This window comes from Eptatretus burgeri, chromosome 17 (genome assembly GCF_056783735.1).
Source record: "Eptatretus burgeri isolate ZD-2024b chromosome 17, Ebu_testis_v1, whole genome shotgun sequence".
Classification (NCBI taxonomy): domain Eukaryota; kingdom Metazoa; phylum Chordata; class Myxini; order Myxiniformes; family Myxinidae; genus Eptatretus; species Eptatretus burgeri.
Window position 1 is genome coordinate 60,867,016 of NC_140977.1, and position 13,862 is coordinate 60,880,877.

Sequence of the window (13,862 nt, forward strand, 5' to 3'; positions counted from 1 at the left end):
CCTAATCTTACCGAATCTTAAAAAAAAATATTTATATATTTTCCCTTCTCCCCTTACACCTCCCATAACCACGTGATTTCTCTATCCCCTCTTCCTCTTCCTGTAACTTTAGCCGACCTACCATCTTTGTTCTACTTTAGCCGATCCACATTCACCAAACACCTTCACAATTTTTTCTTCAACCTTTCTTTTACCTACCTTACCTAATCTTTATAAAAAAAAAAATAATAATAATAATAACGGTCTCTCTTCAAATCTTTCAACTTCCTCTCTCACACGTGTGGTTCTCTGCATTGTATCATAATTCATGACTTTTCTCCTCCTCCTCCTCCTTCTCCCCCTTCTCTTCCTTCTCCCTCTCCTCCTCCTCCTCCTCCCTCTTCTCCTCCTCCCTCTTCTCCTCCCTCTTCTCCCTTTTCTCCTCCTCCCTCTTCTCCTCCTCCCTCTTCTGCCTTTTCTCCTCCCACTTCTCCTCCTCCCACTTCTCCTTCTCCCTCTTCTCCTCCTCCCTCTTCTCCCCTTTTCTCCTCCTCCCTCTTCTCCTCCTCCCTCTTCTCCTCCTCCCTCTTCTCCTCCTCCCTCTTCTCCTCCTCCCTCTTCTCCTCCTCCCTCTTCTGCCTTTTCTCCTCCCACTTCTCCTCCTCCCACTTCTCCTTCTCCCTCTTCTCCTCCTCCCTCTTCTCCCCTTTTTTCTTCCTCCCTCTTCTCCTCCTCCCTCTTCTCCTCCTCCCTCTTCTCCTCCTCCCTCTTCTCCTCCTCCCTCTTCTCCTCCTCCCTCTTCTCCTCCTCCCTCTTCTCCTCCTCCCTCTTCTCCTCCTCCCTCTTTCCCTTTTCTCCTCCTCCCTCTTCTCCTCCTCCCTCTTATCCTCCTCCCACTTCTTCCAGTTTTCAATTCGACCTTTCCTTCATCCCATGTCTCAAAAGTCCAACTGTTACAATATTTCTTTTCTCCATTTTCTTAATTCTCCTTTATTGCATCCCTCACATAATGTGTTTAATCGCATCTCTGACTTTAAAATTTAAAAAATAATCCCAGTTTGCAATGCCTGTTCATGTTCCATCGATCGTCCTTTTTTTCCATCTTCAGTGCCAATTCATCCCACCTCCTTACATCTACCTCCTCCAACCTCCACACCTGTTATACCATCTCCATACCCCTCCCATCTTGCTCCTCATCCTACCTCCGTTCTTTGCACTTCTTCACTGTCTTCTGCTTTAGTATCAGCTCCTCCTCTGATGTCCCAAACTGTGTGTTGTTCTAACATCTGTTGGCTCCGTTATAACCGAACAGATATCTCGCTCTCTCAACCTTCTTAACCTTTTTACCACCACACCCTCTCTCGTAGTTGGTCCTTGCCTCCACGCCCTCCCACACCGTCACATCTTCAACCATATGATTAAAAATCCCTCCTCAATTAAAAGAAAAAACTGAAAAAATGCCTGTTTTTAGTCTTTTTATTGAACAAAGAATTCTGTATAAGCAACACTCATATACACAGCATATTTAATGAGATACTTGACATTGCTTCTTAGCTACTAGATCTTGAATGCATAGTCGAATGCCAGAGAGAGCACAATACAAGTCCCCTTCAATGTTCAACTTGTTTCTGTACTTGGTCTTGACAGCAACGAGCATGGAAAATGCAGCTTCACAAAGATACGTTGATCCAAACATTGTCAGAATCTGAATACCTTGATGTGAGATCAAAGGGTAAACAGGAAGGTACTTGACCCAGAACGTCTCTAGATCCAGTTTTTTGAAGTCTTCTTCAGCTGAGGAGTTGAACTTTAACTCAAGAAACTCCTCTTGCACTTCGTCTGAAATATCAGCTACTTCACATTGAAATGGGTTCCTAATGAATTTCCAGGCTTTGCACTTCTTATCCATATCCGGAAAGTATCTGATGAATTCTGCTTTCAATTCAGTCAGATGAGTAATTATTTGTTTTTTTTAACTCGGAATCAAGGTAACTTAACTGTGAATGAGAGCAGAATCCAAGTTAGCAAAACTGGCTGTATTATCATCCTGAATTTGACATTTCCAGAGGTCGAGTTTGGCCATGAAGGTTCAAATGACATCATGGTGCATGATTATGTTGATGTTTTTCCCTTGGAGTTTGAGGTTGATGACATTCAGCGCTTCAAACATGTCCACCAGGTAAGCTAGAGATAGCAAAAATCCTTCAGACTGGAACTTGTCATGAAGATCTGCTTTCTGCTGTGAATATAGAAATGTTGCCACTTGTTGTAGTTCATAAAGCTGTCCAAGCATGTTTCCCTTCGAAAGCCTCGTACGTTTGTGTGGAAAAGCAAGGCTTGATGTTCAGAATCCATATTCACACACAGCTGTTTGAAGAGACGACTGTTTAAGGCTCCAGCTTTGATGAAGTTGACTCCCTTTATAGCCAGGTTCATGACACCCCTCATTTCAGCAGATAGAGTTCTGGATGCAAAGGCTTCACGATGAAGGATGCAGTGTGTACCTATAGCAGATGGACTTCTTTCTTTCACTCTTGTTATGAAACCAGATTGTAAACCTAGCATGGCCAGAGCTCCATCAGTACACACCCCTACCAGCAAGTCCCACAAAAGTTGATTTTCCGGGAAGAAGCTTAATACTACTTGAAAAATATCTGTTGCTGTTGTATAACTTTCCATGGGATAGCAGAAGAGCATTTCCTCTTTTACACCATTGCGTGACACGAAACGAGCATACGTCAGTAGCTGAGAACACTGAGCAACATTAGTCGATTCGTCCAATTGGATGGGAAATACAGCAGAAGCTCTTACTTGTCCTGACACAGTCAACGTATGGTCAGGTCAGGTATGAGGGCTTGCGCCAGGGCAGCACGTCACTGCGTCCACTTTCCGTCGGTACTTCAGGGGTTTCCATCTGGCCATCCCCCATCCCCATCTCCTTGAGATGCTGATCAACCTGCTGCAACCACGAGGTGCATGGTCAGCCCATTCGTCTCCTCCCCTCACGAGGCTCCCTCACTTAGAGAATCTGGTGAGCAGGATCAGCATCAGGAAAGTGAGCCACATGTCCATACAGCCGTAGCTGATGCTCACAGACTATGCAGGTAACAAATCTCATTTGATTCTCTCTCAGCAACTGCTCCTTGAACAAACAGTCCAACCAGCGATAGCCAAGGATTCTTTGAATAGACCTGGAATTAAGTCTCTGTTTCAGATCCTTGGTCAGAGTCCAAGTCTTACATCCATCGAGCAAGACTGTGGAAGCACCAAGGACTTGAAGACTCAGACTTTTGTCCTCCTGAATCTTTCCGTGACCTCAACATCCTCGCCACAAACAGTTACAGGCATGATAGCAGCATCCAAGATGTCATTGAAAGGCTGGATCTTGGTTTTGACCCAGGAAATCCGTAATCCCAACGGCTCCGTCTCCTCATACAGCACCTCGAGGGTCCTCAAAAGGATATCCAGAGTCTCTGCAAAGATGACTGCATCATCTGCAAAATCAAGGTCAAAGATCTTGACATTTCCGAACGATGTACCGCAGATTGATCATGCCGACATCCTCCCCAGAATCCAACCAATAAAAGGGCTGAAAAGGGTGGTGGCCAGTACACACCCTTGACAAACTCCAGTAACAACGGGAAATATGTCGGAGAGATGAGCACCACATCCCACAGCACTCTCAGTACCAGAGTTTAGTTCAGACGTCAGATTGATCAGTTTTGGTGGCACCCCACGAAGACCAAGAATCCTCAAGAGGGCATCCCGAGTCACTGAATCAAACGCTTTGCAGAGATCAACATAGGCTGCAAGCAGCCCCTGCTGAAACTCTCGTCTGCATTCGGTGAGAACCCGAAGGGCAAGGATACGATCAATCATTGACCTCGTTAGTGTAAAGCCTGCCGGCTCTGGGCGCTGGTGCTCAAGCAGCTGGTGGCGAACCCTCTCAAGAATTATCCGAGCAAACACCTTGCCCGGCCCTGAGAGCAGCGTCACCGCTTGGTAGTTGTTGCAGTCCTGGCGATCACCCTTCCCTTTCCAAGGAGGGACAACAAGGCCCCTCTTCCAGTCAGTTGGGATGACGCCTGTATTCCAGGCAGAGCAAAGAACTGTGTGCCATGACATGAGTTCAGCATTTCCACCAGCCTTGAGAAGTTCAGCATGGATGCCACAGATTCCTCGAGCTTTACCCCATTTCAATAGGTTCATCGCAGCCTGTGTTTCCACAAACGAAAGTGGATCACAGTTGATTGGAGGGTCAGCAACAAGTATAGTAACACCCCTGACATCCAACTGAACAGCTGTTGGATCAGCCTGATACAGCTGCTCAAAGTAACCAGCCCAGCGGGCCTTCACTTCAGACTCCTCTGTCAAGAACCCCACCACACTCTGCTCTAACTGCAGTTCACCGAGGGATGGGCTTGGAGGAATGCAATGTGCAAATTCCCCTGTAAGCAGTACGAGAATCATTTCACCACAGGTGATGCTCCACCCCCTCTCAGATTCCTTGCACATCGGCTTCCTTGTCCACCTTCAGTTTTACGCCTCAACTCCCTGAACAGCTCAGCTCTGCTATTAAGCCTGGTTCTGTGACTCGGTGTCCCTTGAGAGATAAAATTCTTCTTTGCCCCACGGTGGGTTCCAAGACATCCACCGGCAACATCAAGGATGGTGGTCTTGAAGGCACTCGACAACTCTTCAGGATCCCCCAGCCTAGTACCATTCTCCTGGATTTAAGCTGCAACTTCAGAGTTGCTACAACAAGCCTGTGGTTGGTATTGAGGAATTGAGCACTCTGGTAGGCCCTGCTGTTCTGATCATCCTCCTGCGACCATCAACGAGCACATGGTCAGTCTCCTTTGCCACACCAACAGCATTGTAATTCCAGGTCCAGCGATGAGCCTGTAGTTGCTGAAGCCATGAACCAGCCACCCTAAGTCCATGACTTCTTGTAACATCAAGGAACTTGGTGCTATTGTCGATCACAGTTCCAGACCCATGCGGACCAACAAATGTCTCATAACCATTCCTGTCAGTGTCAGTCGATACCTTGAAATCCCACAAGATGAGAAGAGTATCTCGCCTGGGTCACTGTTGAACCACAGATTCGAGCGTGGCATAAAATGCGTCCTTCACGGTGATATCACTCGCCTCAGTCGGAGCATCCACAGAGACCAGGGAAACGACACCCACGGAGTGACGAATCCTTCGTCTCATAACATGCTCGTTGACCAGTGTTACCTCAATTGTCATTGGAGTCAGCTTATTGGACACAGCTACAGCAACTTGTTGGGCATGATAACCATCAGAGTTACCATACCAATAGTAGGTATAACCACCCGCTACAATCTCGCCACTGTCCGGGCTCCGAACCTCAGAGTGCTGCAAATCGATGTTCAACCGCTTGAGTTCACATGATACAGAGACAGGTGATTATCCTCTCTTAGGGATAGGACATTCCAGGCACCCACCCAAAGGGACCGTCACTGGTTAACCCAAGGAGACCGCCGTCTGGTGGACGACACCTCAATACCACCAACACACTCGACCGCAATCCAGCCCGGGAAGGTTACCCCATGTTTTTCCTCCTATCATCAAAGAGTTGGCGTCCCGAAGGCTTTGCCCCATTCTCGTCATCCGGTGAGCTGCCCTGCGAAGGGCAGCTGCACAGGAGGTACTCCCTTGGAGTGGGTTTTAAGTTTTCTTTGCGTTTTCATTGTGTGTTGTGGAGTGAAGGGTTTTACAGTGTCTGGAGTGCAAATCCTGCCACGAACCTCGTAAAAAAAAGTAACCCAACTTCCGACACAGGTGGGCACGAGAAATGGATGGCCGTTGACTCACAAGGAGCTCTCCACCCTTTGAGTGTGTCCCTTAATGGAATTCTCTCATCCCCTCTTCCTGTTCAGGCTGGAGTTCTTCAAGGCAGTGTTCTGGGCCCTGTTCTTTTTCTGGTTTTCATCTGATCTGTCTGACTCTCTGGTCTAACTCTTTTTTTTTTCTGATCTGTCTGACTCTGGAAAATTTTATTTATCTCTTTGCTGATGACTCCACCCTCTGCTGTACCATCTGTCATCCATCAGATTGGCAAGCAGCAGCCTCTTCACTCTTCAGATCTGGATAAAATCACAAGCTGCTCCAACACATGGAACATGTCTTTCATTCCTGACAAATCTCTTCACTCTCATGATGTCTCTCCGAAAGGACCATCTGAAAAACTCCCCCATCTACTTTCTCAACAATCATCTTGAAGAAGTTCTTTCATTCAAGCTTCTGTGTCTCGCTATCTGCCATGATCTTTCTTGGGAAAGCCACATTTCTAAGCTGGCCTCCAAAGCTGGTTGCTGACTGGGCATTCTTTGTCATGCAAAGTCCTTCCTTGACACAACTGAGCTCCTCACCACGTACAAAGCTTTTGTCTGCAGCCTAATGGAGTACCGCTCTCCCCTCTGGGCTGGTGCTCCCGCCTCTCACCTTTCTCGGCTTCACACTTTGGAAACCAAGGTTTTTAGGATCATTGGTATCTCCTACGATGAGGCTGAATCTTTGGGTCTCTCACTGTCTCACCGCAGGTAGGTCGGTTGTCTTTTTTTCTGATACCGTCTCCTCTCCGGCCTCCCCCTCGCCCCCCGTTCTGTGTGTGATCTGTCTCCCCTATATTTCCACAGGGCGCTCTCGGTCTACCAGCAATTCCCTTCTGGTAAAACTACCCAAATCAAGAATCACTGCTCGCCTTCATTCTTTTATTCCTCCTTTTTCCCACCCTTCGAACAAACTCCCACACTCTCTTCAATCTCACTCTTCCCTCCAGGTCTTCAAAACAGCTGTTCCCCACCGTCTCTTACCTTCCCCCATCCAAACCCACGATCTTTTCTACCCCCGTTAATCCATCCCAAACCCACCTCCTTCAAATTCCCTGCTTTCCTTCCTGAAAGTCCCTGTAGTGTTTATCTTGTGTACCCCATATACCGCGCCCCATCCCTCTCCCTTCCACAGATCTCCTAATGTCTTTGTTCCCCACTGTTTTGTGCTTATCTCTTCTGCCCCTCTTGTCTCCTGCTCCCTTTGTTATACGTTCTATGTGCTCGCTCTTATATGAGCCTCAACATTGTATATGTTTCCAAAAAATAATGAATGAACCAAGGGAGGAAATAACAGGCAGAATGAGTTCATGATTTTTTTCTCGCAAAAATATATGTTTGTTTGTTTTGAAGTGAGGAGGGGGAAATAAGATATGGTTGAGAAGCATGAAAGGGAACACTTGGGATAAAGCAGAAAGAGGCATACATCTTTAGAGGTTTTCACTCGTCTTCGTGGAGAGGTGCTTGAAATTCAAGTGCGAAATGGACGCTGTCACGGCACCTTATACAGAGGTCTATTTGGACATGCAGAACATAGTAAAGCAGACAAAGATCACTACCTTCTTCACAAAGTCTAATGACCCTGACAACCTTAGCCAGGGACTTTGTCGACATCTCAGTAATCTGCAACGCCCATCTTCTCCTTCTCCTTCTCCTTCTCCTTCTCCTTCTCCTTCTCCTTCTCCTTCTCCTTCTCCTTCTCCTTCTCCTTCTCCTCCTCCTTCTCCTTCTCCTTCTCCTCCTCCTTCTCCTCCTCCTTCTCCTTCTCCTCCTTCTTCCTTCTTCCTTCTACCTTCTACCTTCTACCTTCTACCTTCTACCTTCTACCTTCTACCTTCTACCTTCTACCTTCTACCTTCTACCTTCTACCTTCTACCTTCTACCTTCTACCTTCTACCTTCTACCTTCTACCTTCTTCCTTCTTCCTTCTTCCTTCTTCCTTCTTCCTTCTTCCTTCTTCCTTCTTCCTTCTTCCTTCTTCCTTCTTCCTTCTTCCTTCCTTTTTTCTTCTTCCCTGTTTTTTCATTTTTACTTGTTTCAGCAAAAAGTCGATAAATTTTTGAGTTTGTTCCCCGAACCCTGTTTTTCCCATAAAGTCTTAACTTTGCACCTTGTGGTTTTGCCCAACGTGGGATTTTTCAAGAACGTAACGACCGTAAATGGGAAGGGACTGCTGTGTAGTGGTATCAGTTGAGAGCATTTAACAATATTTGAGAGGATGCAATTGAAAAAAAGGATGGCCACTTCATTTTCCAGCTTTTATCACCATCTTGCAATATAATTTGACACAAAACAAACATCGGAAGGTGTTTAAGATTCAATTCATATATTTTCTAGTTCTTATATGTTTGTACTTTGATTAAATAAACATGTTTTCTGTAAATATTACAATCTTATTTTTTGACCCTTGTGAGACGATTTTACAACCTTTCCCGTGAAATTCCCCAAATATACGAGTAACTTTGATTAAGATTGCTTTTTTTTTCATAACTGTAGATTTGATAAAGATGGCTTTTTCCATAAATATAGATTTAATGAAGATAGTGTTGCGGATTCGCGCCCGCCGGCGTGCGGACGGCCACGTAACTCGAATCGCGGCACGTCGCCCACCGGACGGACAATCCAGTCGTGACCCTCTCGGACTAACGCCGGGAACTAGTCACGGGTGGACCTTTCGGTCTCACCACGATCGTGCCAATCGGCCCCCGCGTGGGATAGGGTTGCTTGCCAAATTCGACCTACCTAAGTACCCACACGGAGGGTAGACCGGGCGATCGCACCTCGCCGCAGGTCGACTTCGGACACGGGCCACTTTAAGCGACCCGTTCCGTACTATCGGGATAACCGAGCGGTGTTATTCGTCGGCCTCGACGGTTCGATTAATTATCGGGCGTTTTAGCCCACGACCAACCCTTTACGTGAAGCAAGATGGAGATTCAATGAAAGAAAAGACGAAGCGAAGCGGGAAAACAGTTCAACATAACTCACATTTATTTCGCGATGAACGGGAAGCACACATATACAATTACACCAAAAGCACATGTAAAAGGAGAAGAAACACAATATTACACAAAAAGCAAATATAAAAGAGAAACACAATGCAGAGCTATCCGACTACCGAGCACACGGCAACACTTATACAATTTTACTTCACAGACGGCGCCGACAACACATATTCCCAAAGCAAAAGAAAAGAACCACCCTCAAGGATGAGGGGGGTAGGCGGGCCTGGGGCCGAGACCGTGTCGGGCCTACCCGTCTGATGATGAGACGCAAAGCGGCGGTGGCGCCTCAACTCCGCGGGCCTCGCGGACAGTGTCTGGTAGGGGGTGGGAAAGGGGCCCCCTTGTCGCACTATCTCAGCGCGGGGGGAAACAGGAGGGGGTTGTTGATGCTCGGGGGAGAGGAGGATATCACCCTGTCTCGGGTCCTGCGACGAGCGTCTCCACCTCGACCTCGGTCGCGCCGCCGGCCTCTCCCTCTGCAGCTCCCGGCACCGACGCGAGCACCCCCTCGTCCGCCTTCGCCGCCGCCACCTCTCCACAGCTCCGTCTAATCGCCCTCTCCGTCTCCTCTCTTGGCTCGTCCCAACTCTTCACTCTTGACTTCTCCCCTCCGAACTCTGACTCGTCTTCCCAGCTCCACCGACAACTCGTTCCAACGCACCACTCTCAACTTACTTTACTGACGAACGCAGCCGTTTTTATAAGCCCCGTGGCTTCGCTCCTTCACCTTTGACCCTCTGCCTCCGACCCTTCACCTCCAACTGGCTCCCCATTGGACCGAGGAAAAGTGGGCGTGAATGCTTTTTGATCCATGAATTTGCATATCACGACCTCACTCCAACGCCCTGGAGGCGGGGCCAAATCGCCCCACGCTCTCCGATAGGACGGAACAGAAGTGGGCGTGAGTCGTTTTTGATCCGTTTTTCTTCGGAAAGTCTGTGATGTCTCTGAACACGCTGCTCGGTGCGCGCCCCGCACGAGTCCAGCATCGGCGCCCACAAGTGGCGTGGGAATGACGGTGATGCGATGGTGGCGAGTTGTGACGGTAAAGGTCGTGGCTGTTGTTGTGAAGCGGCGTTGTGGTTGGTGGTTGTTGTTGTGAAGCGGCGTTGTGGTTGGTGGTTGTTGTTGTGAAGCGGCGTTGTGGTTGGTGGTTGTTGTGAAGCGGCGTTGTGGTTGGTGGTTGTTGTGTGATGGCTGTTGAGACGTGGTTGGTGGTGGTAGTAATGGCGGCTGGTCCAAAATAAAGATAGTAAAAGAAAAACGGCTATCCTGAGGAGTCGCAGCCCGACTGAATGACATTTATTCCCTCGAAACAACGGGTTTGGGCCTAACTACACATATACTTACAGAGATATCTCACCTAAGGGACCTGAATGGTGGTTTGCGAATTTCGTCAACCACAACAATAGCTTCTTTCCATAAATATAGATTTGTGAGAGATTGCTTTTTTCATAAATATAGATTTGATAAAGTTCGCTTTTTCCATAAATATAGATTTGATGAAGATAGCTTTTTTCCATAAATATGGATTTGCGAGAGATTGCTTTTTTCATAAATATAGATTTGATAAAGATAGCTTTTTCCATAAATATAGATTTGATAAAGATGGCTTTTTCCATCAATATAGATTTGATGACGATAGCTTTTATCCATAAATATAGATTTGCGAGAGATTGCTTTTTTTGTAAATATAGATTTGATAAAGTTAGCTTTTTTCATAAATATAGATTTGATAAAGTTAGCTTTTTCCATAAATATAGATTTGATGAAGATGGCTTTTTCCAAAAATAGATTTCATGAAGATAGCTTTTTTTCCATAAATATAGATTTGCGAGAGATTGCTTTTTTCATAAATATAGATTTGATAAAGATGGCTTTTTCCATACATATAGATTTGATGAAGAAAGCTTTTATCCATAAATATAGATTTGTGAGAGATTGCTTTTTTTCATAAATATAGATATGATAAAGATAGCTTTTTCCATAAATATAGATTTCATGAAAATAGCTTTTTTCCATAAATATAGATTTGTGAGAGATTGCTTTTTTCATAAATATAGATTTGATAAAGATGGCTTTTTCCATAAATATAGATTTGATAAAGATAGCTTTTTCCATAAATATAGATTTGATGAAGATAGATTTTTCCATCAATATAGATTTGATAAAGATAGCTTTTTCCATAAATATAGATTTGATAAAGATAGATTTTTCCATAAATATAGATTTGATAAAGATAGCTTTTTCCATAAATATAGATTTGATAAAGATATCTTTTTTCCATAAATATAGATTTGATAAAGATAGCTTTTTCCATAAATATAGATTTGATAAAGATAACTTTTTCCATAAATATAGATTTGATAAAGATAGCTTTTTCCATAAATATGCATTTGGTAAAGATAGCTTTTTTTCCATAAATATAGATTTGATAAAGATAGATTTTTTGCATAAATATAGATTTGATAAAGATAGCTTTTTCCATAAATGGAGCTTTGATAAGGATAGCTTTTTCCATAAAGATGGCTTTTTTCCATAAATATATCTTTTTGATAAAGATAACTTTTTTTCATTGCATCTGGTATAGAGTGTTTCAATTGAGTGATGTTTTAAAACTTTCAAATGATGTTATTTGATTACAATAATAATATTATCATTATTATTATTATTATTATTATTGTAATACACATTTATTTATTTATTTAACATGCCTGACTTTTTTTCACTTTATCTCCAGTTGTGCCGTTATTACTGAATTTGTCCGTGAATATTTGGCTTCAAAGAATATTTCGGGTATGTAATTTTGCTTTAATGATTTGTAAACCAACAATTTGAAATTCTCACATATTCCATGAGATGCAAAATATATTGTTTCTTCAATTCCTTCTGGTGGCAATGTAAGCCCTCTTTCTCTAAAGTAAAAAAAAAAAAATGTTATGCAGGACTGAATATTGCATATTGCATTTTTCAAGTTATAACCCTCAACCGATTAATGTTGTGATTATATTTGTTTTAAATTAAGAAGTGAAACGTTAATTTTGTCATTAGTTGTTGTTCCTGGAGAGGAAGGTGATGTCACTTCTCACGAGGCTCCTGCTGAGTCAGAAAGTGTGGCTTCTGTAGAACAATGCTGCCAGGTTTGTTTTCCCCCTCTTGTTTGCATGTACTCTTGCTCATTTTATCATTATTCCATCACTTATTTAGCTTTTTTCTTCCAATTTCGACGTGCATTGTGAGGAAGCTGACAAAATATCAATTACAGGATTCCTGTACAATTGAGATATTTCCTCATTGGTGGTGGGGAGCTGGCATGGCGGGTGGATCACCCAATCCATGGTGGTATCATTCTTACTCTATAATGTGAGATTGTTTTATTTGTTTTCTTGTGTTGTAGGATGGAGTTTATATACTGGAGGCACTAGCAGCATCTGGCCTTCGTTCTATTCGATTTGCGAAAGAAATTCCTGGAATAAAAGAAATTGTTGCGAATGACTTTTCTGACAAGGCAGTTGACTCCATCAAAAACAATGTCCTTTTAAATGGTGTGCAGCACTTGGTCACTGACAGTTTCTCAGATGCCAGGTAGGCCAACATTGTTAATTTGTCTTTTCACAGTTTTTTTCTCTTCGGCAGTATCTATTCTTCAATATTGTCTGATGTATTTTGTTTTCCGAAATCAAATGTATCCGATGTTGACTAATTTTGATGCATGTCAAATACGTGCCTCTGGTTTATATTCTCTCTCTCTCTCCCTCTCCCCTCTCTCTCCCCCTCTCTCTCCCCCTCTCTCTCCCCTCTCTCTCCCCCTCTCTCTCCCCCTCTCTCTCTCCCCCTCTCTCTCCCTCTCTCTCTCCCCTCTCTCTCGCCCCTTCCCTCTCCCCCTCTCTCCCCCTCTCTCCCCCCTCTCTCCCCCCTCTCTCCCCCCTCTCTCCCCCTCTCTCCCCCCTCTCTCCCCCCCTCTCCCCCCTCCCTCCCCCTCTCTCTCCCCCTCTCTCTCCCCTCTCTCTCCCCCTCTCTCCCCCTCTCTCTCCCCCTCTCTCCCCCTCTCTCCCCCTCTCTCCCCCTCTCTCCCCCTCTCTCCCCCTCTCTCCCCCTCTCTCCCCCTCTCTCTCCCCCTCTCTCTCCCCCTCTCTCCCCCTCTCTCTCCCCTCTCTCTCCCCCTCTCTCTCCCCCTCTCTCTCCCCCTCTCTCTCCCCCTCTCTCTCCCCCTCTCTCTCCCCCTCTCTCTCCCCCTCTCTCTCCCCCTCTCTCTCCCCCTCTCTCTCCCCCTCCTCTCACCCCTCTCTCTCACCCCCTCTGTCTCCCCCTCTCTCTCCCGCTCTCTCTCCCCCCCCTCTCTCTCTCTCTCCCCTCTCTCTCCCCCTCTCTCTCTCCACATACATACTTGGGCTGGCAGGATGGCCGAGAGATATGCACACTCGCCTTTTAGTGTCTATGCTGGGTTGATAAAGATAGCTTTAATCCTGACCCAGCTATAAAATGTCATCCCGGTGTTTCACAGGCAGGGTGATTCATCAATATGTGTGCTGTCCCTCGGATGGACGTTAAACTGGGAGTACAGTTTGCCGGCATTATTTGGTGAATGCTAAAGATATAATGGTGTCTTTCATGAAGAGTAGGCAAGTTATCGCCGGCACCCTGAAGAAATTACAAATTCCTGTCCTAATTACTGCTGGAAAGGCAATGGAAAAACCACCCAGCATAACCCTTGCCAAGAAACTGCTTCAGCAGCACCGACATTTTGTAACAGAAGATGGGGCATCAGAGCATGTATGTATAAATATACATATACATATACATATACATACATGCATTCATATACAAACATACATATACATGCATACATATACAATATACATACATACATATACATACATACATACTTATGTGTGTGTGTATATATATATATATATATATATATATATATATATATATATATATATATATATATATATATATATATATATATATATATATATATATATATCGAAACATGTGGAGTGTGACAATCACTCCC

The 13,862-nt window shown here is 44.9% G+C and overlaps 1 protein-coding gene across 10 annotated transcripts in view; it reads left to right on the plus strand.

The window, feature by feature from the left end:
- The window catches only part of TRMT1 (tRNA methyltransferase 1), a 110,847-nt gene that overhangs the window by 14,305 nt on the left and 82,680 nt on the right, over window positions 1-13,862 (plus strand). For all 10 annotated transcript variants that reach the window (XM_085861429.1, XM_085861426.1, XM_085861434.1 and 7 more), the window contains 3 exons: window positions 11,583-11,638; window positions 11,894-11,982; window positions 12,240-12,427. In XM_085861429.1, the coding sequence (XP_085717555.1) occupies window positions 11,583-11,638; window positions 11,894-11,982; window positions 12,240-12,427 (333 nt within the window). The remainder of the gene's footprint in view (window positions 1-11,582; window positions 11,639-11,893; window positions 11,983-12,239; window positions 12,428-13,862) is intronic.